At 38.5% G+C, this 25,774-nt stretch overlaps 2 protein-coding genes across 5 annotated transcripts in view; one reads left to right on the top strand and one right to left on the bottom strand.

The window, feature by feature from the left end:
- The first annotated feature begins 1,263 nt into the window (after nt 1-1,263).
- Nucleotides 1,264-4,701, top strand: LOC116253590 (probable xyloglucan endotransglucosylase/hydrolase protein 32). The gene is made up of 4 exons (XM_031628493.2): nt 1,264-1,660; nt 1,759-1,859; nt 2,167-2,384; nt 3,815-4,701. Exons 1-4 carry the CDS (start codon nt 1,441-1,443, stop codon nt 4,185-4,187), a joined length of 912 nt encoding a protein of 303 aa, XP_031484353.1. The 5' UTR covers nt 1,264-1,440; the 3' UTR covers nt 4,188-4,701.
- A 3,026-nt stretch (nt 4,702-7,727) lies between these two features.
- LOC116252643 (uncharacterized) overlaps nt 7,728-25,774 on the bottom strand; it is a 29,417-nt gene continuing 11,370 nt past the window's right edge. For 2 of the 4 annotated variants that reach the window (XM_031627051.2, XM_031627053.1), the window contains 15 exons: nt 24,760-24,791; nt 21,469-21,601; nt 20,823-21,374; nt 19,372-19,871; nt 19,190-19,253; nt 19,009-19,111; nt 18,755-18,912; nt 17,303-17,428; nt 17,078-17,148; nt 14,388-14,450; nt 11,423-11,495; nt 9,759-9,878; nt 9,577-9,654; nt 8,080-8,130; nt 7,728-7,999 (listed from right to left, as the gene is read on the bottom strand). In XM_031627051.2, coding sequence (XP_031482911.1) covers nt 7,886-7,999; nt 8,080-8,130; nt 9,577-9,654; nt 9,759-9,878; nt 11,423-11,495; nt 14,388-14,450; nt 17,078-17,148; nt 17,303-17,428; nt 18,755-18,912; nt 19,009-19,111; nt 19,190-19,253; nt 19,372-19,871; nt 20,823-21,374; nt 21,469-21,601; nt 24,760-24,791 — 2,238 coding nt within the window. In that variant the 3' untranslated portion in view covers nt 7,728-7,885. Of the gene's footprint in view, nt 8,000-8,079; nt 8,131-9,576; nt 9,655-9,758; nt 9,879-11,422; nt 11,496-14,387; nt 14,451-17,066; nt 17,149-17,302; nt 17,429-18,754; nt 18,913-19,008; nt 19,112-19,189; nt 19,254-19,371; nt 19,872-20,822; nt 21,375-21,468; nt 21,602-24,759; nt 24,792-25,774 lie in introns of those variants that run through there. The other 2 variants (XM_031627052.2, XR_007573020.1) reach the window with 2 other exon arrangements.

The following is a 25,774-nucleotide window of genomic DNA, read 5'->3' as shown; positions in this document are numbered from 1 at the left end:
ATATGTGCAAAGGTTGTAAGGTATATAGGCTAGGTTTGTGGCCTCAAACTAGGACGATCGACCATATCTAAGCTGCTTGGTGCGGGCCAGGAGCCAGATCTTCGAGTCGGGGACGACACCCATATATAAAATTTAATTTGAGAAGGGCTGAAAAACTATCTACATTGTATATATTAAAGGTTTGGCTGGTCAGGAAGGGAAAGGCACATCATGGCCCCAAAAGGCGAGCAAATTTAGAGAGTTTTGTTCAAGTGGGCTCGCTCACTCGAAAGAAAAGGACTTCTCCCTGCCACATAAAAAAAAGATGAAAGGGCATTGTCCCTTTTCCTGTATTTTTTGGTTTTTGCTTCAAATTATACACCTCAGAATGTTCCCCCTTCTCACGCTACCATCCAGTCCCTAGCCCGCTCTCTCTCGCTCAACAGCGATTCTCACTCTATGACAAAAGTTTAACCTGTGTACACTACAGTCTCTTTAATTGACCAATGTCGTATCAAAGGGAGTGAAGCGAGAAATTGTACGCTACGAATTCACATAGAGAACTTAAAGGAAATCTCATGGTAGGCTTTTATTTTTTTTTCCAGGTAATCTCTGTCGGTGTCGGCAACCAAAGTGATCGTCGACCCTTGCCGAAAGGTTGATACCATTGAGGATTGACTTCGCCAGCAGATCAATGGGAAGTTGTTAAAAGACAATGCATCACATCCTTGATTGGCAATTAACAAGCACGTATAATTAAGACTACCCAATTCTTCCAAACCTACTTTTGCAAGCACAGACATCCGGATCGATGTACCGTCGACAGAATGCAGAGAAAGAAAAGACCATCTTCCCAAAATGAGCAGAAAGCTATGTTTCCCTGATCGAGTGGTTCTGGACAAATAACTCCAGGGCGTGCAGTCCAGTGCTTGCGACACAGTGGACCACCATCAAACTTGGTGCCCTCACTTTCTGTATGAGCCATCTTATCCAGGAGATAGGCTCCCCCAGGAAGTTCTCGTTCACTTGCTTGGCTTGTCCAGATAGCTGAGAGCCCGTTCCGGACCAAGTTGACGCAGAATTATTGGCTTGGTCCCGTGTGTTTGTGTCATTAAGCCTCAGGTGAAACTGACGCGGCTTCAGCTTCGAAGTTTAACCACACAGGAATCCAAGACAATATGAACATGGAAAGATGGTCAGGTTTTGTCCCTGTCGTACGTCCTGGAATAGAGGAGAGAGAGAGAGAGGGAGAGGGAGAGTATTTATTGAGTGTACCACCCACTGAAATGCCGTATCTCTAGGCCCCAACAGCAACGAGGAGGGGAAGGGAAGGATTCAATAACTAGGCAGCGGCTCTCCCCTTTCTCTTCCTCCCAGAAGTAGCAAAAACTAGTGCATTTTCTCTCTAGATCTCCAGCTTTATATCTCCTTTCTTTTTCCCGTCTCTCTCTTTCTCCCTTGATGGCATCGCTGTCTCTGTCTCTCTTTCTTGTGATCATATTGGAGATAACATTGATCAGCATCAGCAGCGGGCTGAGGCCCCCTTCACCAGGCTATTACCCGACTTCCATGTTTCCTTCAGCCGTGTTTTATCGGTATTTCACCAATCTCTGGGGTCCCCAACATCAATCCGTTTCTCCTGATCAATCCTCTGTTACAATTTGGCTCGACAGAGCAACAGGTTTGTGTGTATGTGTCTCTGTATTAATCGTATCTGTGCGTGAGCATGTGAGAGCTTCCTTGTAATCGGTTTCTGTTGTTTCTTCTTGAGAATATCAGGAAGTGGATTCAAGTCTAGAAAGCCCTTTCGATCGGGTTATTTTGGAGCATCGATCAAACTCCAAACTGGCTACACTGCAGGGGTCATAACGGCATTTTATGTAAGACATAATTGAGTTCATGACCATTATACATATAAGCATATAGGTGTGTGCCATATTCTTAAAACACTGTAACCACAAAATACATGAGATTTTCACAGTATCCGGCACTATGTTCTTCTGTGCATGGTATGCTTAAACCTTCTCTTGATTTTTTTATGCCTTTCTAAAAAAAATGATCAAGCTTTAAGTTGTTAAGAAAATCTAACATAACGAAGATTTTCCCGGCAACACGATCGCAATCATGATGCATGAAATTTGAGCTAAGATCGTCTGTTTTTCCTTTTGGGGGGCGAAAATTTTTCAGCTGTCTAATAATGAAGCTCATCCGGGGATGCACGACGAGGTGGACATCGAGTTCTTAGGCACAACGCCGGGAAAGCCCTACACGCTGCAGACCAACGTATACATCAACGGCAGTGGAGACAGGAAGATCATAGGGAGGGAGATGAAATTCCATCTGTGGTTTGACCCCACTGCCGACTTCCACCACTACGCCATTCTTTGGAATCCAAGAGAGATCATGTGAGTGTTTCAACAAACCCAGACCACATATCTCTGCATAGTTCCTTCAATTATTGCTCCCGCTACTGTTAAAAGACTACTGTTTGGCTAACCTTACTTTCCTAGGTCTTTGCGCGTCTGTGAGACAGTCTTTTCTGGATCACCAATCTGGCATTTTGTCATTACCGTCGGAAAATTTGTAGTTCTGCTTTTTCTTTTTCAAGAACAGAGACGGTCCAAGTATTAGACTTTGATTCCAATAGTAAGTTGCTATCCTTAGCTGATGTCTTTTTCCTAATGTTATCTGCAAGTCTGCAACCCATTTGAAGCTAAATCTTTTTCTCAGAAGAAGAATCAAAGGGTCTCAGGGCACCACCCATTTCATCTCGTCCTGTCACTCAATCACAATACATCAGGGTTGGCAGTACATACTCTGCATTAAGTAAATCTAACGTGTGATGATGCGCAGTGTACTCTCTCAAGTATTCTGCTGGTTTAACTTGCTAGATCACCTTTATATGAGTGTAAAACTCATTGCATTCCTTTTACAACTTTGATGAAAGCGTCCCCATGTTCAGTGTCCTTTTGTGCCACCCGTCATTTTTGCAGTCTATGAGTACCGTTCCTACTCGTAGCCATTAATTGGTATGTGTTGTTTGTGCGCTTTCAAACGACTTCCACTTGGAGAATTTTCAAGTGGAAATAGCAGAGGTTTAAAGGCACGTTTGATGCTGGTGAGACCTCGAAGACGAGCAATCAAAGGTGGGAGGTGGTAAGACTGTTGATCCCAAGTTGTGTTTTACTTGGAGACTACAAATCACGAGACCTGCGAGCAAAGCATTCTCGGCTGGGAATGACAACTCCGACTTGAATGCCAACAAGAGTGGTGACTTTCAGGTTTAAAAATTGAAGATTTCCTACATAATCCGGTACCAGTCGTTCTGTCTCCGACTTTATCATAGAAGGGGAAAGCTAGACGAGGCCTTCGCTTTCTCCTTTTCCGGCAAACCTGAAAAAAATAGAGTCGCCGTTGTTTAACTCCGGATTCAGCATGAAATCCAAAGGCAAATGGCCCACCAAAGACATCTGTGCCAATTAATGAGGACATAATTGTTTGGTTTTCTTGAACTCTCTATCCTCTTCATGTGATTTCCTAGCTCCACCCCTTCTCTTAGTTGACATCAAGGCAAACCCACCTGCCTTAATATTTTAAGTCTATAAATTGTTAGCACTCTTATCATTAATATTGTAAGATGTGTCCATACCAGTAACATTAATTTTGTTACAATACATTATTTTAGCTGGTACACAACAAAGGACACGAAAGTGTGAAACAAAAGTGTGTGTGTGCATATATAAGAGAGAGAGAGGAGAAAGGAAGAAGCTTTTTCATAGAAATCTGATTTTGATTAGCTGACAAGAAACTTGTGGTCATGTCATGAATTATGCAGATTCTTCGTGGATAATATCCCGATTAGAATATATCCAAGAAAGTCCCGTGCTACCTTCCCTCTGAGACCGATGTGGGTGTATGGCTCGATTTGGGATGCGTCCTCCTGGGCCACTGAGAATGGAAGATACAAGGCAGACTACAGGTACCAACCCTTTGTGGCATGGTTCTCTAGGTTCATCATGAGGGGATGCTCGGCCTACGCCCCTATGACTTGCCGGCATGTCGCGGGTTCGCCGGTCGGCGCCTTTGGGCTGACCTACAGGCAGAGGCTAACCATGCACTGGGCTCAGAGGTACTACATGGTCTATGACTACTGCAAGGACTACACCAGGGACCGGTCCCTCACCCCAGAGTGCTGGTCCAGACATTGAAAACACAGTCTCAAGGAGCAAAAGGCGCCTCCCAGAACAAAAATATATGAGATTTATGGGCCCCGATTCTGCGTCGAGGACAACTGCTGCAACGGGAGTCCGGGCCATGTGTATATAGACACTGGGTAATTTTGGGTGCCTTTTACTTTTGAGTTAATCTGGTATTGAATAAATTGAGAGAAAATAATGAAGCAATGTGAAAGATGCCATGGACTGCCCTTGTAAGGTCATGGTTCTTTAAAAAATATTTTTTTTTTCTTTTTTTTTCTGTTTTAATCCAATTGTCACTTGTTAGGAGTGATGTTTTGGGGCATGACTGGGAGTCCAATCATTGGAATCATATATTTGGTGGAAAAGTTTCACTCAAGCTAAGATGGCATTGGAAATGGTATCTTGTAATATTCCCCTTGATAAGGGGCATTGTGTGATGTTTACTTGTGGTCTTTGTAAGGATGATGAGATTGCTAAAAATGAGAATAATAAGAAAACAATCGTTTGTTTTTCCTTTTTCTTATATATATTTTTTGTGTTCCATTTAGGAAACAATAGCAATGGAAATCAGAAGAGGAAGCCAATCATGTCATTTACATTAATGCCTTGGAAACATGAACAGCCACGTTTATAGCAAGCCTGACAAGGTTTTAACACAAAAATTAGGCATATATATATATATATATATATATATATATATATATATATATATAAAGTTAACCGCACTCAAACATCTAAGGCTAGCTTTAGGGATCTAGATCAACAGAAGAGTTCCTCCAAAGAAATTTCCACTGAGATATTATGTATATGAAGATGGCAAATCCTCATTCTTCATTTTAATATTTTTTCATTGAAAAAAAAAACTAGTAGAAAAGAGAAATGGTAGACGGGAACTCGTCCCTGCATTTCACGAGTCTGCCAGCCTCGAAACAGGTTCGTTGGCATCTTATCTCTGCCATTTCTTCGTGTCCGACTGTGCAGCTCACTGCCACTTTTCAAACAGATTCTGATCATATAGATATATAGGAGCTATGCTCTTCAAAGGCATATTTCGTTACCAACGAGTTATTCTAGCTAGAGGATTCTCCTTAAGATCTTGTTAAAGAAGATGAAGGGTTCGGTTTGGTGCCAAAGGAATCAGGATTGCGTCATTCTATCATAATGTGGTTGATGTCTACCTAGACCTAACTTGATAATCGAATAAATTCTTTTCTTTATTAATATTTAAATTACATTCAGTCAGCGTCGACCTGGTTTGTACTGGTTGTCGTTGATCGATGTGAAAAAAGAATATTTTAAACTGAAATAGAAAAAGTATGAAATGGAGAACCGTTTTAACTTGCTTCAGTGGTATGCATTGATAATACTAATTTTGAATTTTCTTATTCTGAAAAAGTGGTCGTCGCCTAGACCCAAAGGGGTGGGTGCAATTAGACATGTTATAACTATAATTGGACGGACAGTAATAATTTAATTCTCAAGGCCGTGGAAGCATTCTATAAAACAGAGCTTGCCGTACCTCTTGTAAGTCAGAGGTAGGACTTGCAAGATTCTATCACTGCTTCCATGAACATTCACGAATGCATTTCCCCTTGGTAAAAACAATGACTGATTCTGACGATCTACTAAGATATTTAATCCATGCAATTTCTCGCCTCACCTGCTGCCATAATACTGCTCGACTTTGGTCTAATTATAACAAAATCACCGTCAAACACTACGGGGATTATATATGTGAACCGGACCAAGTCCAAACCAGATAAGATTGATAGTCTTTTTTGCATTTCCCATTGATAGGTTGCAGATCTCAACCAGAATCTAAATCAGGCTTGAGGGTGGCATAACATAAAGCATATCAATAAAGTAACAGGCCTATGGATCCTTGCCACATTTTGTACTGGACCTCCTGCTTTTGTCACGAAACATCAGTTTTAGCAAATAGCAACCTTATTTACACATGGGGTTCACATATCATGCTTAACCTGTTAGCGCCCTCGAACAGAAATTGCTTGGTTGAGGGGTGGATCGGGCGCCATGGCACTACAACAATTTTGAGGTGGCAGATCTCTAGAATGAGAGTCGGTGGTGAAACCAGAAATATTTGAATAAGGGACACTAACACTTTACATTGGAACTTTTAAGGGGCTGGTAATAAGGAAATAAATGAAAAGATATCAGGTATCAAGAAGAAAATAAACACTTTATGTAAAACTGGTGTAGAAAATTCACATGTATTTCCGCTAGCAATAATTCTGTCACCGGCCAGCAAGTCCTCCTTTGAACCTGAGGCGTTGTTTGACTGAAGAACACGCAAAACGCGCACGCTCTTTTGTGCCGTTCCACTCGTTCCGTGGTTTACAGTTGAAGTCTTACGTATAAATCTGCGGGCGCACTTGCGTTCTCAGTGTCCTGAAAATACTAAACAAAGCTACCAACCGAACAAACTGGGAGGTATCAGTCTCTGCATGACTGGTGGCGTTGAATAGGCATCTTTCTCGGATACTGCGTACAAGTGCGCCACGAGACATTAACTACTAACTCGAATCGTATAGAAGAAGAAAATCAAGGACGTGAAAGGACACTTTGGTCAGATGGGAGGCGTGAAGTCGACGAACTGGAGAAAAAAGATGTTCGAAAGATGAAACAGAACGTGGTAAACTGTGTCGATTCAGGATAACACAATTGTAGTGTGTGAGTTCTTTGGGAGGTCTTCCTTTGTTGCATTGAGGAGTTGGAGAAAATCCCACCCCCCAATAATAGTTTTGGTACTAAAATGATGGAGAAAATGTCTAAAGAAAAGAGGCCATGCAGAGAACAAGTTGATAGGTTATCCACTTATCACGGCTCTCTACTTAGACCCAAAAGAAATCCGATCCAAGCCTAGTTTCTCTTTCTACATTGAAGAATACTGGTAGATTTTTAAAAGTGGTAGCATTTCGATCGACAAACCTGAGTCTTTGGTATGGAGATCTGTCACCCGAAGACGAGAAGCCACTACCCACAACGAAGACCATAGATTATGGCAGTGTTTCAGACTCACAAGGTCACCTCTGTTGGCACTCATCGCACTGTATTTGAAAAGGAATTTTGATTGCCTTCTTTTTATTTATCCTTTTTCTCACACGAAACCACACCGGCGTAAGACTTAATTCCTGTGCAAGACCTCAAGGCTAGTACCTCGCCCCCATTGCCTTCGGATGCAAGTACTTTTTGTCGTAGGAAAAGATCAAGGTCCCAAATACTCATAGGACGACCACGAACAAGACAATACCAAGCTTATTCGCAACGTCCCTTTTACACTTGCGAACTTTAGAGCAAATTCGAGAGCATGGAGGAATGTCAGAAACCCTCTTCCACCTATTCTGTCATATCCTTTGTCCACCATGCTTGAATAATGGGTCTACACTCGATACAACATCTATCTCGGACGTTCCCTGCCATATAAACGTCCCCTTAAAATCTCCAAAGCACGGGGTGAAGACAGTAGGATCACTTCATATTGGACGTAGAGAATAGGACTCACTAGTACCGTTTATAAAAAGGCCAAAGTACCTAGAAAAATTTCAAAATTTTCTCTCATAATGGATGTAAATGATACAACAGTAACATATGGGACAATAATATACAGTTTCACTATAGCAACCACTATACACATGCAAAGAATGAGCTGGCTAGATACGTGTAGAAGGCATTTTCAATATGTACAACTACAAGTTTCCAGTTTCTATCTTCTCTAGCACTTCCAATCTCGTTTTTCGTTTCCAGTTGTTCATTGTGGCGACTAGATTGACCAGACCTGTAATTTGGCTTTTAGTGTACTCCTGCGAGGCAAAAAAGGCACTTATTTTTGCACAAAAAATACAAAACCATTCTTGTCAAGAACAAAGAAAGGGGGCTATACCGGATGAGAACGTGCCCAATGTACATACTCAGTCTCAGGAAGATAGTAGGCCTGTCACAATGTAAAATATACATCAAGACCACACATATAAGTATTGAAGCCCAACTCTAACAGCTACCTAATAGGAATCCAGCATCATATTTAAGCATGTAAATCTAATAATGTTGAAAAGAAGTAAAGACCAAAAGATTTTTTCTGTGAACGTGAAGATAAGCATTCATGCATGAAAAGGGAGCTAGTAATTTGAGACCCTTGTCCAGAAAAAGACCGTCTTCATAAATCATATTTAACCATTTTGGGTGCACAGGCTTTACCGGTAGCTGACAGATTTTCATTCGCACAGAGCAGCTAAGAGGTCTCTCAGCATTACATGACATATTAGAAGTCGGTCATATCTAGAACATAATAGAAAGGGATACAAAGAGAAAGAGACCGAACAGCTGTCAATTTTTGAAGAAGTTTAAGCATGTGGACAAATGACTGCAGAATGTGGGTGTTTAGTGCATATGCAATGCATTTATATGGATTCTCTGAAGTAGTATTCTTATTAATTAGTGCATAATGATTATGAAAGGCATGGTCATTCCATAACTATGACCATGCCACATAAACAGTGGAATATATTTCAGTGTTTTAAATTTTTACCTAATAAGAAATTAGATGTAGTTTCTGGAAGAGCTGATTCCAAAGTAACCAAGAAGATCCTTACAGCAACAGAAAGACTAAGCAATAGATAAAGGACAATAATTTCACGTGAAACATTTAAGGGAAATAAAAAAGAGGTCGGTTCACCTAAAACAAGTGTTTTACTCCCTACTTGGTTTTGTAGCGAGAGTGCATTGGCATTATTTGGTTAACTCGCTAAAGAAAACGCTCACACGAGCAAAGAAGCAGGTTAAATCAGAATCCAAGTTGTCATTGTCAAACATAATCACCTACGTAGAATTCGACAAATGACTTATATAAGATTGAATTGGCTTCAGAATGTCGATGGGAATCTTGGTCATAATTGGAACAGCAAATACGAAATTATTAGTCTCAGAATAAGATATTCTTAAAAAGAGACTCACAGTATCTATATAGACTTTCTTGATAACCTTAGGACATAAATGCTTTCCAAGTTTTAAACAGCCCAGCAGCTGATAGAGCCACCTACTGAAACTGCGAAATTCCAGATCAGCAGGCTAGAAAAGCCCATTCTGGTCTACCCCATGTCAAAACTGTACTGGATCAAGAAAGCTTGCTGCAAAGTAACATGTTTAGTAGATATAACTAGAGCAAGCTGATGAACCCTCATACAGCAGATTGGACAAGCACATTAAAGTAAAATATCTAACACCGTTCAACTGTTCAACCTCATATCATTGCTTTTCCTGGGCCATCTCTACTGTATATGAGAACCAAAAATGAATAAAAAAGAAAGCTTGTCTCAAGCATTCAACAAATTAGAAATGCATAGATATTGTCAAACTGAAATTGTACAATTTTGAGCGTTACCTTGATAAATGTCTCCACAATCAGCAACTTGGGCTTTACATTCAACGAAGTAAAGTGTTGCAACCCATTGATTAGTACCTGGAGGAAACAGATCAAATACATTAGCTTTAAAAGCTAGACACCAGCTTCCAGAAAATTAAGTACAATCTTCTAGAACTTGACAAAAGAGTCCTGCCAAAGACCTGAAGATCCAAAGCCATTAACGCTCTTCCTTCATTTGTACACCTTTTTACACGTGACAGACCCTCGATAAAAACTTCAGCAACATTGTCAAGGCCATATTCAAGTAGCAAGTCCTGAACCTGGCATCATGGAAGCAAGAGTCAAGGAAACAAAGTCATGAAGAAATGATGTAGGATGGTCAGTCTTAAGCCAAAGTTGCTACTTCAGATTAGTTTAAAAGCCCAATGGATTAACTCGGTCACCTGCTTGGTCAAAGAAATGAATGGCCAGGAAGTTGACAAAAGCCATGTCTCAGCTGCTGAATGATCTAATTGAGGTGTATATTACACAGAGTTATTAAGTAAACTTTACAAATACATAATGCACATATTTTTTATAAAATTTTCACTATCACATAGAAAATGATAGTGTATATTTACCAATAATTAACAAATTATGTATAAAAATACTAGTAAATATAATGTATCAGAAGCATACAATATACACAGCCCTAAGGAAGTTGGTGTAGTGGGTATAGCCATGTATTGTCAGGAAATGATCAAAGTTCAAAACCTATGAGAGCTACCTTCATGGCAAGCCTCAGGGGACAGGGTACCAGCCACGAGGCTTTATATCACCAAGTGTCTTAAGTTTCACTCTGCAGATGCGGTATCCTCATGCAAAAAAGCAAACCATGCCATATACATATGTAAGTGTGCTTTTACATAAAAAGGTGAAGCTACAATGACCCAGTTGAGCCACCCAGTTCAACCAGCAAGTCATGAGTCAACTCTCAAGCTACGGTGTAAAACCTTCTTCTGGATGAAAATTTTCTACAAAGCAAAAGTGCTTAATTGTAAAAACAAAAACAGCAGTGTATCTTCATAACAAACAAGTAAACGATGATCTAGCAATATCTCAAATATCTTTTCCACAGACTCCAGACAGGTGAAGCTGAAAAACTTGCGGCATGTTTTTATGGAACGAACAAATACACAACAAGAGGAACATTTCCCCCTTAAATACAACAAAAAAGGAGCAGAACTAGCTACTGAACTCCAGGAGCTAGATATGTAGCCACTGGGCAGGTCAGCAATGCCCAGCCCAAGGTCAAAGCTTTTTCCTAAAAATGACCACAATAAAAAACACGAAAATAAAATACAGAAGGAAAAATAAAATACAAAAAGAAAAGTATAAAAAGGAAACACAAGAAGACAGAAAAAATTATAGAACTTAGGCTACTTGTCTAGCAGCATTGCATTGTTAACAAAGGCTTAACAAGAAAGAAAGCATGCCAAGTGCTCGGAAATAACATTAATATCGAGAGTAACAAAGGTGTTTGAAGGAGGAAAAATATAGTGGGGACCTACAACAGCTCCTATTGGTGGTACTTGTACAGATGAACATAGAGTAGAATGATTAGGCAGTCTGACGCATACACCCTGAGGCTGCGACATATGCCACAGGCAATTTAGGTAAACTCTTTAGCTTAACTTCTTATTAATGCCAATGGTAGTATAGATAGATAATGGAAGGATAAAAAACAAAAATGTAATTTATTAAACCTTGCAAACAAGCTCAAGCTATGCACATGAACCTTTCAAACAGGATCAAAATATGCATATGATGTGTGTGGCACCATGAAATGACTAACTAAACAGAATAGTGTAAAAAAGGACCCTACCTCCTTCCGAATTCCTCCATGAGCTAGCCTTGTTTTGTAATGCTTGAACTCACCCAGCAGTAAATCAACGTACCTGAGGGCAAAAGAATCATGTGAACAAACAACTTAAAAACCAATAATTCAATACTTAGAAGCAGGTCCTGTTTTCTGCACACACGTGTACTGGGACCAAGGCAACAATGTGACCAACCCTTGCATGATTTTTCTTTGCTCAATGTCAAAGGAAAGATTTCTGGCAAACTGGAGAGAGAGAGAGAGAGAGAGGAGTCAATGCAGCACCAAGCACTGGGACTTGCACCCCACATCTTCGTAAGTGAATCAAAACTTCTGACCTAATCCATACAATATATATTACCAAAATAAATATCAGGGTTGACATTTTTCAGTCTCCTTCCTGGTTTTCAGGTATGGTGGAGCTCTCTCTCTCTCTCCCCCATATCAATACCGCTAACCTTGTGACGTAAGCAGTTTTTTTTTTTTTTGTGGGTGTTTGTGTGTGTATAGAATGGTGATTGTCTGCTACAGCAGGAGGGTATGGACAATTTTGTCATGCATTTTCCTAATATTTTAGGTTCAGGATCTCAAAGATGTGCTTCGCACACGGTTCTGTTAGCATTCAAGTCACATGGGTATGGGTTGAAGTATGGGTATGGCCAACTACAGCAATTGTGGAAGTGTGTGTCAGAAAATCCCACGAAAATCTACACATTTTGTTAAAAGGAACATGGTTTAATGCATTTTGAATTGGGTGTAATATATATACGCAAAAATCCCACAAAAAATTCATGCATTTTGTTAAAAAACAAAGGATTTCATGTGTTTTGGATCAGGTGTGACTCGGACCGATCCAAAACGTGCCTCAATGTGTCTCACTACTGCTGTCACTGTGTCAGCGTGTCGACATGAGTGGGAGACCAATCTACCATGTCCATGTCACTTAGTTTAGTATGAGCAAAACCTTGATCACCCAATTACAACATGAAAGTAGGTAATTGGATGCCATTAAAAACTGAGGGCCCTACAATTTGTCATATTTTTGAGGTCATATATTCCCAATAAAATCTGGGCCAAGAATCAATTTCCAACAGCAAAACCATGCCGCAACCCTGAATTTAGACGGCATGTTCTAGCACATTGGAAATGAGCATAGGCAGATAGAGATAGAAATGAAAGGCAAAAAGTGGTGTATAACTGCTAGACAATGTGCACCTCAAACATAAAGCAATCGTTGATCTTCCTAAGTGAGAATATGTGCTACAACTTAACCAACTGATAAAAAACACAAGGAAGCTTATGTCCTACCTTTCATATATAACACTCACTTCTTTCTTCTCCACCCTCATCTTTGAGGGTGTCTTTTATGAGCAGGGCTTTCTCCACTTTGTTGAGCCCCTCAATCTATCATCCTTTCAAGTACACATAGCCCCACCACTAACAACTTCGAACTCATCTCCCATTTTTACATGAAAAAGGAAGAACAGGCCAGATCTACAAGGTCTTATCACAGTGAAATTATCCAGGGTAGAGGCCACCCTGGATAAACTTCTCACATCATGAGACATGCTTGACCTCTTCATGGATGGGTTCACTTCTATAACTCGAAAGTCGAAAGCTTTTGACATGAGATCCTCAACAAAACCCCTCCCTTTTGTTCAGTAGATGGCTCACCCTGGAATCTCTTCCATGGACAGGTTCAGTGTAAGACCCAACATTTTTCCTTTTTCTTATTTACTGCAATAACTCTAAATGGGTATAGGCTAATTCATTGATATATAAATGGTAGATTCAAATAACTGTTAGGTCAAGTAGAAACTGTCTAGTATGTCATAAAGAGGTGCAGTTATGAAAAAGTAAAGGGGCTAATTAATATATGCATGGCTGCAGGTAGTAACTGAAGATGTTAAATGAGAAATTAAGGAAGGAGGACTGGAGGAGCCATCCTCATAAAATTTGTAATGAAGTGTTGCTGCTCATGTATTGGCCTTATTTAACTCCACACTGCAGCATTTTAGGTTCCTATTTGCTGCAGCCATAGAGGGAAGGTCCCAGCAACTACAGAATTTGGGAAAAGTGAGAGTTAGTCCCCATTTTCCTATATCTGGGGGTGAAGATTAGGTGCTAATAAGGATTGATTTATGTGCATGTCATCCCAGCTTTGGAGAATCTAAGAAGCTAAGGAGCTGCCGATCGAAACAAGGGGCTGTATAGTCAGGAATGACCCTGGTAAGTCTTATATAGTTTCTTTTATAATCAATCTATATACATGTGTATATATATAAAGCATGAAGAATCCTACTTGGTGAGGCAAGCTGTGATCCGAAACTATATATATATATATATATATATAAACGTACATTTTGCAAGGGAATCCTACTGGATCGCCTTGGAGTGTCAGCCCTGCAAGCAGACTGAATTGACTTCTCGTTCTATATATATAAACGTACATTTTGCAAGGGAATCCTACTGGATCGCCTTGGAGTGTCAGCCCTGCAAGCAGACTGAATTGACTTCACCTTGGAACGAGAAGGTATGGGAATGCTCCTCACTGTATCTATATAAAGGAATTTGGTAAAAGCAATATGCACCCTCAATGGTACTATGTCACAAAGGGGAATTGCAAAAACAGCAGCTGGACTGGACAACACACACACACAGACACACACACACACACACATATATATATATATATATATGGGTGGAGAGAGAGAGAGAGAGAGAGACTGTACTGTACCAACGAGTAAGTAGCAACACTAGCATGATTCATTGGAGAAAGATTCATACACATTATCTTCTTGGGAAGAAGAGTTTACAGCCATTCAGAATTCAACTAAATAAAAGGGTTAGGATGTAACATGAATGTTCACCCATCTGTGCATGAAAGTCAATACTAAGAGGGAAAAAAAATGAACATTTGATTACCAAAATAAAATTAAATTTCTACAAGATCATGCATTAAAAAGTATACCCGTTGTGCTCTAACCCAAGATCCTTAACCTCCCATTTTGCACTTGCAATCCGCTCCACATACCTAAATTGGCAATTAGTGATTAGGAACACAGAACTAATTCCACAAACTCTTCAAATGAAGGAAGTAGATATCTTATTTTTCAATTACAGATGCCACAAGATATAAATAGTTGAATACAGCACAACAGGGATACTATGATATGAAGACCTTGCCAAGAAAGGAAACCACTAGAACCACAAAACCTTGGAACAAATAAGCATATCAGAAGAGGCAGTATCATGCCAAAACTATTGAGTTGACTGAACAAGAAAAGTGAATACTTTGACAATATGCCTCCAACTGAATTATATCATGTCAAATTTCTGAACACCACTATTAGTATGGCTATCATTCTTTTATTTTCTCTAACACTGAACCTTTAGGAGACAGAATCACTAGGAGCTTACTCAGAGACACCTTTTAGTACTATCGCTAATTAGATGGACATGGATACTTTAGAAGGAAGTGACTCTTTCAACTCTAAGCATCAATGGAGATTTGATAATACAATGCATGAAAGATACACTGTATGCCAATTGTGTCACACACAGGTGACAGGACAGCATGAAGAATGGAGAGAGAGGAAAGCAAAGAAAGTAACTGAGAAGCACAAGAGAATTTGAGACACAAATATTTGTGATGGTGTTAGGAATATCTTGGAACTGAGACAAGGACCAGAAATCTGGCTCCTGACAACCATGTAAATGTAATGATGATGATACACCAACAATAAAATGAATAGTTCTGATGGCATTTCACATGTTAAAAAGCATCAGGTGACATGATCTAAAATCAATCCTTCAAGATGCAAGATAGGATCTATTTGTTCAGTGATCAAAAGTAAATGAAGCATCTTAAGCAAAGATCAATTATAATAACAAGTTTCTTTTAAAATCTGGTGATTTTTAACCAGAAGAGCAGAATATAAAGATTCAATACAAATTTAGATTTGACGCAAAAAGGTTCTTGTATACAGGCAGAACAAGTGCTTTTGAGTCCTACTATGTTGGTGAATTGAACTGTGACAACAGGCTAGGTGTCATAACGTAAAATCGCATTGGCCTGGTCTTCCATGTGGATATAAAGTTCATGCAATGATAAACTTCCTGAAGAAAATACAAGGACTAATTCATACTGATATTCAAATATGAGTGGTAGTTCACAGCCCAGAAAAACTTTGGGGGTGTTTGGATGACACCTTCAAAAACTCAATTTTGTGGAGACTTGGTTTAGTGAAAACTATTTTTTTTTAATGAGTTTCAGAAACTTGGTTTGTGTGTCTGGATGACATAACAAAACTAGGTTTTCGGTGAAAAAAGCTTGGGGCGAACAGGATTGTCTTTCCACCTCAAACAAAACTAGGTTTTGGCCAAACCCAACCTTCATGCCATCCAAACACACCCTAAACCTGGTTTTGGAGGCAAAACTAGGGGTTTGGGCTGCCATCCACATGCCCCCTGCCAGTTCCTCAGTTTGCAGGAGCTGACAATTCTCAACCACATGGTGGGCGAGCCAAGAATGCTGAACATGATCAATAATTTTCAACAATGCAAAAGTTTTCGTTCATATTTACAGTACACAGAGACCAGCATCAGCCCCCAAAAATCATTCCAGGAAATGCATTATGCAACATAGGACCATATTGTTAAGATATTGAGTTAACGTGCATGGATCTGGATCCAGATCCAGACATGCCTAGTCCAGGATGCGCATTCTCTATTCAACATGTGACAAAACTTTTCAATGGCTCAACTATAATTTATTTCTGTTTTTTTCAAAGGGCATCCTTGTCCTAGGAGGAGGTTTTGCTTCTGCAGCCCCTGCCTTTTGTGCATGTCTCTCTCTCCTTCTCTCTGGTTTTTGCAGATTTGTGCTGTGGTAATCATCTTTGATCTAATATTATGAAATGTAATACAGATTGCAATATTTATTTCCATGATACATGCTCTCGAATTCAACTCTTAGAGCACATGGTTTTAGTGATTTTAGTCTTGTTTTTTTCAGTTTCCACCATATTAGCATATTATTTGTTCCAATTAGGCCCTCCTCATATTTTAGGTGCACATCTAACAAAATTCTGAAGAAATAGAACTTGTTAAAGAGTCAAAGTGACTTGGAGCTCAATGCTGCTTCAACCACAGAGCTTTGAAGTACTTTTCTGGTTGAGAACCCCTGTTAAACTCACCATCATGAAGCCAATGTTGCTATGTGCCAACATCTGTTTGTTAGAAGACACAAGAGATTCAGTTGTCCTGCGTCACCATGCTTCCCCTCATCAACTGTGAGAGTTTACTCCATTCCTGAACATTTCTCTTTTTTAACTAAAAGAAAATAAGGGCAAAGAGCCATGTGCCGGTTCCCAGATATTATTCAATTGTACTATTTCAATTGGTTTTGGCATAAGGCCATATTATCTGTGACAATAAACACATGATGGGAGTATAACAAGTCCAAAGTTTAACGAATCTGATCATTATTAGCAACTATAACCCATTAAACAGATCTTCACTCAGAAATGAACAAATGCATCATCATTTCATGCATAAAGTTAAGGGTGTAACCGATCAACCATTAATCAATTGGGTTTGCTGCCTGCAGCAAGACATTCAAAAACTCCAAGGTCAAGCATGTACGTACTTGGTACATACCCATTAATATTTAGTAGATATTTTGCAGTTGTCCGATGGATATGCTCTATAAGATCTGGAACAGCATCCACCTACAAGTACAAGAGCTCATATTTTTATGAACTGCACAGTGATTATAACTGTTGAGTGTGTGAAGATGTACATAGTGCACGGAAAAAAGTGGCTGTGCTACTCAAAGAATCTTTCAAATAACCAAAGGCAAGCCAATACTACGAGAAAACTAACCACATTGATGTAAAATTCATCGACTAGAGCCGTGTTGTTCTCCAAAATCATTGATTGCAGATGCACTCTTGATTGATGTAAAATTTGAGCAATCTGTAATATTGATTCTACCCCGTTACATCTTTCCTGTAAAAGGTACAAAATCATCAATGGGCCTGAGCGTCAAAATGGCCCCAACTGAGAACTACTGGGATGTCACTGAAGAGTCAAATTGTACTAATATTGAATCAAATTAAACAGAAGAACCAACAGCAACAATTTCAGAAGCTCCTAGAATTGCTGCATATCATAACCAAGAAAATCAGAAGCAATTGTGACAACAGTAAACAATGAACTCTAAGAAGAACCTAGAAGTTCACATTAGAGAACAGCTCTCTTTGAAAAAAAAAATTCTTCAAAATCCTCGTAAGTCCTACTTTTAAAGTTCACGCAGTTCTTCAATTGCCAATATCCTTCAAGTTGTAAAATATACTTCTAGGTTAAATTTGTTTTCTTAAACTGCTTGTGCAATAAAGATATGCATGCATAAACAGATACTATCATAGCTCTGCTATAACATACAGTATATCCATTGAATGGTCACAAGAGCCACAATTTTATTGACCTTCACAGATAAGTAAACATATGTGTTCTCAAGAAACCAAGAATGGTAATACCGCTGTTCATTTTGACCTTCTGTAATGATCAATATGTAGCACTTGACAGAAATTTTTCCAATATCACCTACAGCACCATGTTGGTTGCTGACTGTGTCGTGCAATGGACCATATTGGTCTATTTTGTATTTTTTATCTATAAAATAATGAAAAAATATTTACAAATATTTAATAAAATGAAAATGCAGATTTGTCCAACTGCAAATCAGCCAGAATCATTTCAGTCTGCAGATGAGACAACGTGTATTCATTGATGAACTGATACATGACCAATACTGGCAAAACTGTTTGACAGTACCAGGTTTGTGTGGCATCAGAACAGGATGTATGATCAATTAGTTATAGCTATTCATAATGACAGAAGTGGCCTTCAATCAAAGCCTTACACCTTCTTAATGGAAATAAAGGTCGAACTTATTGAAGACCGAATGCACATTATCAGTTCACTGGCCTTTGCTTTTCAAAGAATGTCCATTCAAGAACCATCCACCAGACCCTTCATAAAATATGATTTTTTTTTTTTTGGTCAATTTGTAAATTTCCAATCTCATCAGAGAATTCATTCTCTGCAGAAGAGCAATTTCTGTCATAATTATAAAACTCAGAGACTACTACTACGGATTTTTAGTCAAATGCAGAAGACATTCATAAATTTCATATAGACTATTATCAAAATATCAAAGACAGATACCCATTATCAAGAAGACAGATGCTCATTATCAAGAAGCCCCTTTGATGGTACCACAAAATTAGGGAAGGTTAAAACTTGTTAATGTATCCGCAACGGATATCTTACCTTTAGTCCAAAAGTTGTATTTGGTGCAAGATTTGTGATAGAGGGGCAAGTTGGTGTAACGTCAAATGTACCATTAACAGATGTTGATGAATTTGGACTCCTTATTCGCTGCTCAGATAATTCATGTGTTATTCTTGTTAGAGCAGCCTTGAGGCGATCTGCCACCATGAGAACAAGCAGTCAGCCCAATTTTCCTATTTGATAAGCAAATATTACTGTCAAAATGCTACAGATCTACCAAGGAATCCACATACAAGTTAGAGCCTCTGGGTGACCCTTCACAGCAATAAATGCATCCCGATGACCAAATGTCTCAAATATAACATAAAAATACAGCTCAAACAACTGGCAGATTCCCTGCATAAATCCAAAAAAAAAAAAAAAGTTCAGTAGTGAAACAAATTGTAAGAGGACAAAGCAGATAAGGATATTTACCTTAAAAAATTCAATGTTCACAACCCCCAGCTTCTGCATGAGTCTTGCATACTTATCCATCAACCTAAAAATACAATATTGTACATCACTACCAACAGATTCAAATGGGCATGCTTACAGATGAATCCCATTAGAAAATAAGCCTTGACACCTTGACTACCGCATAAGTAACAGTAACTAACCTCAGAAGGGACAATGAAGACCCAGTTAGTATGCCATTTTCATTACCCTCCCAGTTTGCACTGTGCTTTCTTGCATAAGACGGTCTAGAGATACGACTAGGTAGCTGGCTATCCTCATCAATAAAGTCAGCCAGAAGATCTTCATTTTCATCTTCTATTGAAGGTCCATTAACATCCTCCTCATTCCTTTGAGAATTGCCATGGGCGATTCTGCCATTCTGTGATCCATTATTGTTGTTGTCATAGCTTCGTGGAGAGCTTATGTCATCCACATGCTTCAAGTCAAATGGATTCCCCATCTTAAACCAACGTGCAAATCCGCTTTTCAGATGTCCAGATTCTCTTCCAGATCCACTGGAATGCAAAATCTTGGGTGTATTCACAAAATGATGGACAATAACTGGTGCCCCATCACCAACAAGGCCCGCCAAATTCAACATCTGCACTGTCTCAGGTGTTATTTGCAGCCAGGTTTCCTTCTCAAGAACCATTTTTAAAGCCTGGATTAAAACAAAAACGATCATTTAACTACTGCAGCATACAAATCTACTATATCCTAAACATTTTCATCATACATCACCAATGCCAAATATGTATTCAAGGAAATTGCCATACTTTATAATGACATTAAAGGTAATCAGGCTCCAATAAACCATCTAAACTAGTAAACTAAGTCAAACATTAACCTCAATCAACAGGAAAAGAAAGATAAATATAAGGCAGAAGAACCAACAGATATGGACAAGAGTCAGTCTGACCAACACCCTAAAGTCCAGCCATTTTCCTGAAAGTTGGCCGGATTCAGACCTAGCTCATTTTCACAGCAAGCCTCAGACCCAACAAAAATGTGAGCTTCCACAGCACCAGCCTTGCAAAAAATGGCTAAAAGGGTTGTTTTTTAGGAGAAAAATGCACACCAACCCATCTGCTTGCCTGATTCCATCCCACACCCAAATAGACCTCAGAATTTTTCTTGTCCAGATCTTATCTAAATTTGGAAGTTACTGACTTGACCCCAGAATATGCACTGGATCCAGGTCAGGGTTCTTGACAACTGCCCTTTGGGTTAATCAATTTCCAAAAGTCGAGATATTTACAACAATTACCAAGATATACCTTTTCATTAGCTTGCACATTAACACATGACAAAAATAAACAAGTCACGAACTAAATTGACTTTTAAAATCATAAACTTGTGACACAAAGGGCAGGAAATGCAATATAGCAGCACAAATTAGCGATATGATGCAGGAAGTGACAAAAAGCAAAAGGGTAAAAATTGTTAGTTTGAAGAAAAGCTAAGCAATATCAACTTGGATGATATAATATGCAAGGACACGCACTTTTTTCGTACCTTATTTAGCTAATGCAAGTAGGGCTAGAAATAGAAGAATATCACTTATGAACAGCAAATGGACCAGAAATGGAAACTAAGAACAAGGGACACTTACACAAATACTTTGCCGATGTAGAGATGCTAAATAATTTTCAGAAACGATCTTCAGTCTTTGCCTAAATTCAGAAGCTTCAGCTCCACAAAATGCTTCCCCAGCCAGAACAAAAGAGTTCAGGTCTTCATAGTTCTTCAAAAATTGATGAGTGCTTGTCGAAGATGCAGCTGAGCATGACAACAACACAGATACACGACTTGCCGTCAGATGCCAAAGGTTCCTTCGACCTTTCTGCAATGCTTGCGCAATGTAAGCAACTGATTCCTTCCTCAACTGATCACAAGAAGAACTACTGCTAGGCGTAGGATCATCAGTGGCCTCAACTACAGGCCTCTGACCATCACAGAGTGATGAAGAAGAATCTTGAGGCTTGTTAGACAAATCAGCAATAACATGACCATCCCCACCATATGTTATGATCTCAGAGCTAGATTGGTCCGCATGAGAAAGAACATCAGAGGCAGCGGCATTCAGCTGCACAGGCTTCTCAGGCTTATCTAAACTAGATGCAACATGCAAATTTTCCTGTGAACAAGAAGAGCTTGCTGGAATCTGAAACAATAGTAGGGGGGAAAAAAATGCAAGCATAAAAAGATCAACATCAATCCATAAAAAATGCCTGTATGGCCTAAAATTAAGTGCATACCTGATCATCAAGTCGAAAGCTCATAATTGCATAATACGAACTCATTATCTTGAATAAAACATTGAGTGTGTACAACAGACATCGTCTGAACTTGGATTCTGGTATTTGAAGGCACAGATCGCTGTAGGTCAACCTGAAATCAAAGCAACAAACTCGTAGTCTAGACTCTAAACAGAAGAATGTGATGATCAAAACATTACATAATTATTTAGGCCGACAGATATAGCTTCTCAATGTATAAACAAGATGGTCAATGAAATAAATGACACAAACATCACAAGATATATATAATTAGGCCTGGGCCACGGGCCGGGTTACCTGTCGGGCATTAAAATAAGTGACACAAACATCACAAGATAAGTACATTTGCAACAAATGAAAAATAGAAAATAAAAAAAAACTGTATGGCATTAAAAAAACTGAAATGGTGAAAAAAAAACGCGTTAAAAACATGTTTTTTTTCGTTTTTAATGTTTTTTTCAAAAAAAAACACGTTTTTTTAAGTTTTAAACGGCCATTTAATTTATCACGCTTTTTTTTGCGTTTTTTCAAAAAAATGCGTTTTCTGTGTACTATATAAAAATATATACATATTATATAGATATTATATCTAATATTATATATACAATATAATATATATATATATGTATAATATATAATGTCTATATAATATGTATATATATATATATATATATATATACACACACGAAAATAAGCATGGAAACATATATAATTATATTGTAGTATATTGAATATATAAATTCTATGTTGCATATTGAACACATAATTACAGATACAGCAAAAATATAACAGCATGTATGCAGTTGCAGTCACGAAGGTGGAAAAGAGAGCACGGCAGTTGTAGTGTGATGTAGAATGGAACAGTTGTAGTGTGATGTAGAATGGAAGGACTTAATCGTTGGCCAATGAAAAATGGGAAAAGAAGCAAGGAAAAAACGACATGAAGATGTAAAAATGACAGGAAGATGTAAAAAAGGAGATGAAGATGCAGGGAACAAGGTAAAGGAGAGGAGCAGTTGACTAACAAAAGAATTCAAAGAAGAGTCGGTCAGTGAAAGGTACAAAAAAAATGGATGAAAGGGGAGTGGGTCGGTGCTGACCGTGTCCAAAAAAGGTCCCTGTGTACATTGACTGTACCCGACACCACCAGGCACCATGTTCATGCCGTGTCGAAGGCATGTCCATACCCACACCCATGTCCATCAGAGACAACACCGACACTTCAAGTGCACAGCTGCTCCCATGTCTCAGAGATTCAAACAAACAAAAACAACACATTCGATTCAAAATGTATAGATTATGAAAAAGAATCTAATGAACAAAGTATGAAAGTAACAAATATACTAAAAAATAGAAAAAAACAAAAAAAAAACCATAATTTTGAACAGAAATGGACTTGGTCAATGTTGACCGAGCCTAAAAAAAGATGACTACAGTCATGGGTACGTTGACCGTATTGATACTGCTTTGACCGTACCCGGGATGTACCCATGGGCATACCCGCACCCGTATCATACCCGTAGGGTACGGTACTGCTCCATAAAAGCAGTACCCATGTGACATAGTTGCAAACACTACATGGATTTATCTTTCTGCCAGGTATAACCTATTGTTGAGTTTTCCAATTAAATTTGTTGACTTATAAGTTCACTTTTGACTTAGTCATTTATCTTGCCTTTTCGCTCTTTTTCCCCTTACATTTTACTACTTGGGGATAAAAAGAGTAACATGCACCACATTGAATATATGAACACTACAAATATTTTTTGAGTTACTTATGTCCATTAGATCATTGTGTTTTTCATTTCTTATGTTCCAAAATTTTCAAATTATCACAGCCTTTGTGACTTTGGCTGGATATCATGGTGGACTTTTGTAAGTTTATTAAAGTCTCAACCAACTGACCAATGACCAGATAAATCCAGCCAAAACCCCTAGGCAACATCATCAAGACACATGTTCGCTCATAGAAATCCCTTGTAGGCTACTCTGAATGAAGAAAAGGCATCACCAATGTGGCATTTTTCGAACCCCAGACAAGTACTTCTTTTCAACACTCTTTTCAGTAGATTTAGAGAAAAAAAATCCCTTTTTCTGGATGAAAAGGAAACCAACCCATTTTAATTGTATTGGAATGATACATAGACTAGTAAGACCAGTCCACAAATTGAGTTAAACCTTAAAATGCACAGATAAAAGAAAATAAATAATTCCACATTTTTAACCAATCAATCTTATTAGGTATTTTTTTTTTATATCTCTGTCATATGCCGTAATAAGATGGATTTTTCATTTGTTTACAAAAGGACAGAACAGCATTCAAGTTCAATTGAGACTTGCAAGTTCATTAACCAATACCTGACGACATGAAGGAAAAAGGGAATTGAAGAATTGAAAGAAGCTGTTAGATCGTTTTAAAATAAGAACGTCCCATTTCAAAATTCTGCAACTCATCCATCACAGGGGAACTTTTTAGGATAAGTTCCACATTCAGAATTGTCAATCTTTTCAGGATAGGAGTGTCATAGTTCAAATTCCTGCACCCAGCACCATAAATTCATATTTTTGTTATAGATTAGCCTAGTTATCACACAGATTCTGTGTTAATCTTTGATACTGGGGAAGTCTGTTTTACAATCTAATCACAGCATAAAGTCTGCAAAACAATTTCTGGAAGTCATTAATAATGGCAAAGAAGACACAATCTGATGCTTCATAAAACCTTCTTCTCAACAATGAAACACACAACTTGGCCAAAAAATATCAGCTGCCATTTTTAATATGAAGTTTATAGCAATATAGTAAATCGCAATCCAGATGCATAGAGAAGCCTGACAGAATACTTAGCTTGGGTCAGCATGAAAGAAACCAAGGATGCACATATAAGCTCAGAGCAAGGGGTTCATCCTATCCATTTCATTACTGGCTTTTTCATCTTTTTTCTTACTCTTGCACCTACTTCTTCTTTCTTTCTCTCTCTCTCGCACTTTTTTTTTTCTTTTTCCTCCTCCATAACCATGCTTATGCACTAGGATTGGTGGACCTTAGGGATGGGAAGAGATCTGAAAAACCAATCCCATTTTAGGATTGGTTTTACTCAATCTTGTAGGCTAAAACATAAACATCATCAAAACGAGTAAAGAAGATAAAAAAAAAATCCCTTCTGAATTGGCACCACATAGAAGCAATTCAAGCAAGCTGTTCAAACAGCTGAAAGAGGAAATGTCAACCAGGAAAGAGAAGGATCTGGTGGGAAATGCTGCAACCTACCTACTTTTATGTGGATCCTGTAGATTAAGATCCTGCAAATGATAGAAAGTGTTACAAAACACCCTTCAGTTTTCATGTAGAAACTAAATTCATGTCTCAAAGAACTAAGAAGTAAAATAACCACCAATTGATTATACTACTGAGATAACTTCACTGGTTATACAAAAGATTCTGCCAATATTCCATATGAATACCTTGCATCGTAATTTCAATTATTATAGAGTAAATAGATCTGCCTTTAATGGAAATATCTCTTATACAAAATCATGATGCTACATGCATTCTCCTTTTCGCCATCCATGGAACAGATGGAATAAATAACAAAGTCTCTTTTTGTTCAAGAATGAGATCTTAATGGAACTGTCCATATCCAGTTCATCCTTTGGAACCATATCCCATCCCGATTCTGTTTTACAACAACAAAAAATAGAAATATCACTACATTTATTCCTTTTCAAGCTCCTGCTTCCAAGTGTGAGATAACCCCAAGGAGGTTATGGGTTTTTTCTAACAATCAGTGCCCAAAGTGCCAGAAATGATACGGCTTCCACTTCATATGGCATAGGAATGATAAGGAATGCAGACCAAAGACAATGCAAACCTCCCATTTTTTGCATTAGGGAACTGTTCTCAACATCGTGCAGGTGTAGTAGGACTTTATTGGCATGCTTAATGAGTATGTCTGCTGTGAAAAAATTCGAGCATATCCTATGCTGGCATAGACTAAAATGGAAAAGAACTTATAAGTCATAATTTATTAGACTTGTCCACTGATATTAGAGTTAATTTCAGCATTTACTACTTTCTTTCTATCATGTCTTATAAAACCTCCCCGACCACAATTATGTGCTGTTGATTTTTCCATAAAAAGAAATTGAATCTGATGATGCATTGAAGGAGATTACAATGATTTAATGGTAAACAAAATTACAATATAAAATCTGCATCATCCGAACAAGATTTGGTAACTAGAGCTAGATCTATAAAGCAAGAGAGTGTACCTATACATTAAAAT

The sequence above is a fragment of the Nymphaea colorata genome, chromosome 4, assembly GCF_008831285.2.
Source record: "Nymphaea colorata isolate Beijing-Zhang1983 chromosome 4, ASM883128v2, whole genome shotgun sequence".
Classification (NCBI taxonomy): domain Eukaryota; kingdom Viridiplantae; phylum Streptophyta; class Magnoliopsida; order Nymphaeales; family Nymphaeaceae; genus Nymphaea; species Nymphaea colorata.
The sequence above is the reverse complement of the archived record's forward strand: the minus strand, read 5'-3'. Positions and strand labels throughout refer to the sequence as shown.

Excerpts from the sequence above, each read along its gene's own strand:
- LOC116253590 (XM_031628493.2), top strand. The coding sequence starts at position 1,441 with ATGGCATCGCTGTCTCTGTCTCTCTTTCTTGTGATCATATTGGAGATA. Across the intron at positions 1,661-1,758 it reads TTGGCTCGACAGAGCAACAG|GAAGTGGATTCAAGTCTAGA; the intron begins GTTTGTGTGTAT and ends TGAGAATATCAG. Across the intron at positions 2,385-3,814 it reads TGGAATCCAAGAGAGATCAT|ATTCTTCGTGGATAATATCC; the intron begins GTGAGTGTTTCA and ends TGAATTATGCAG.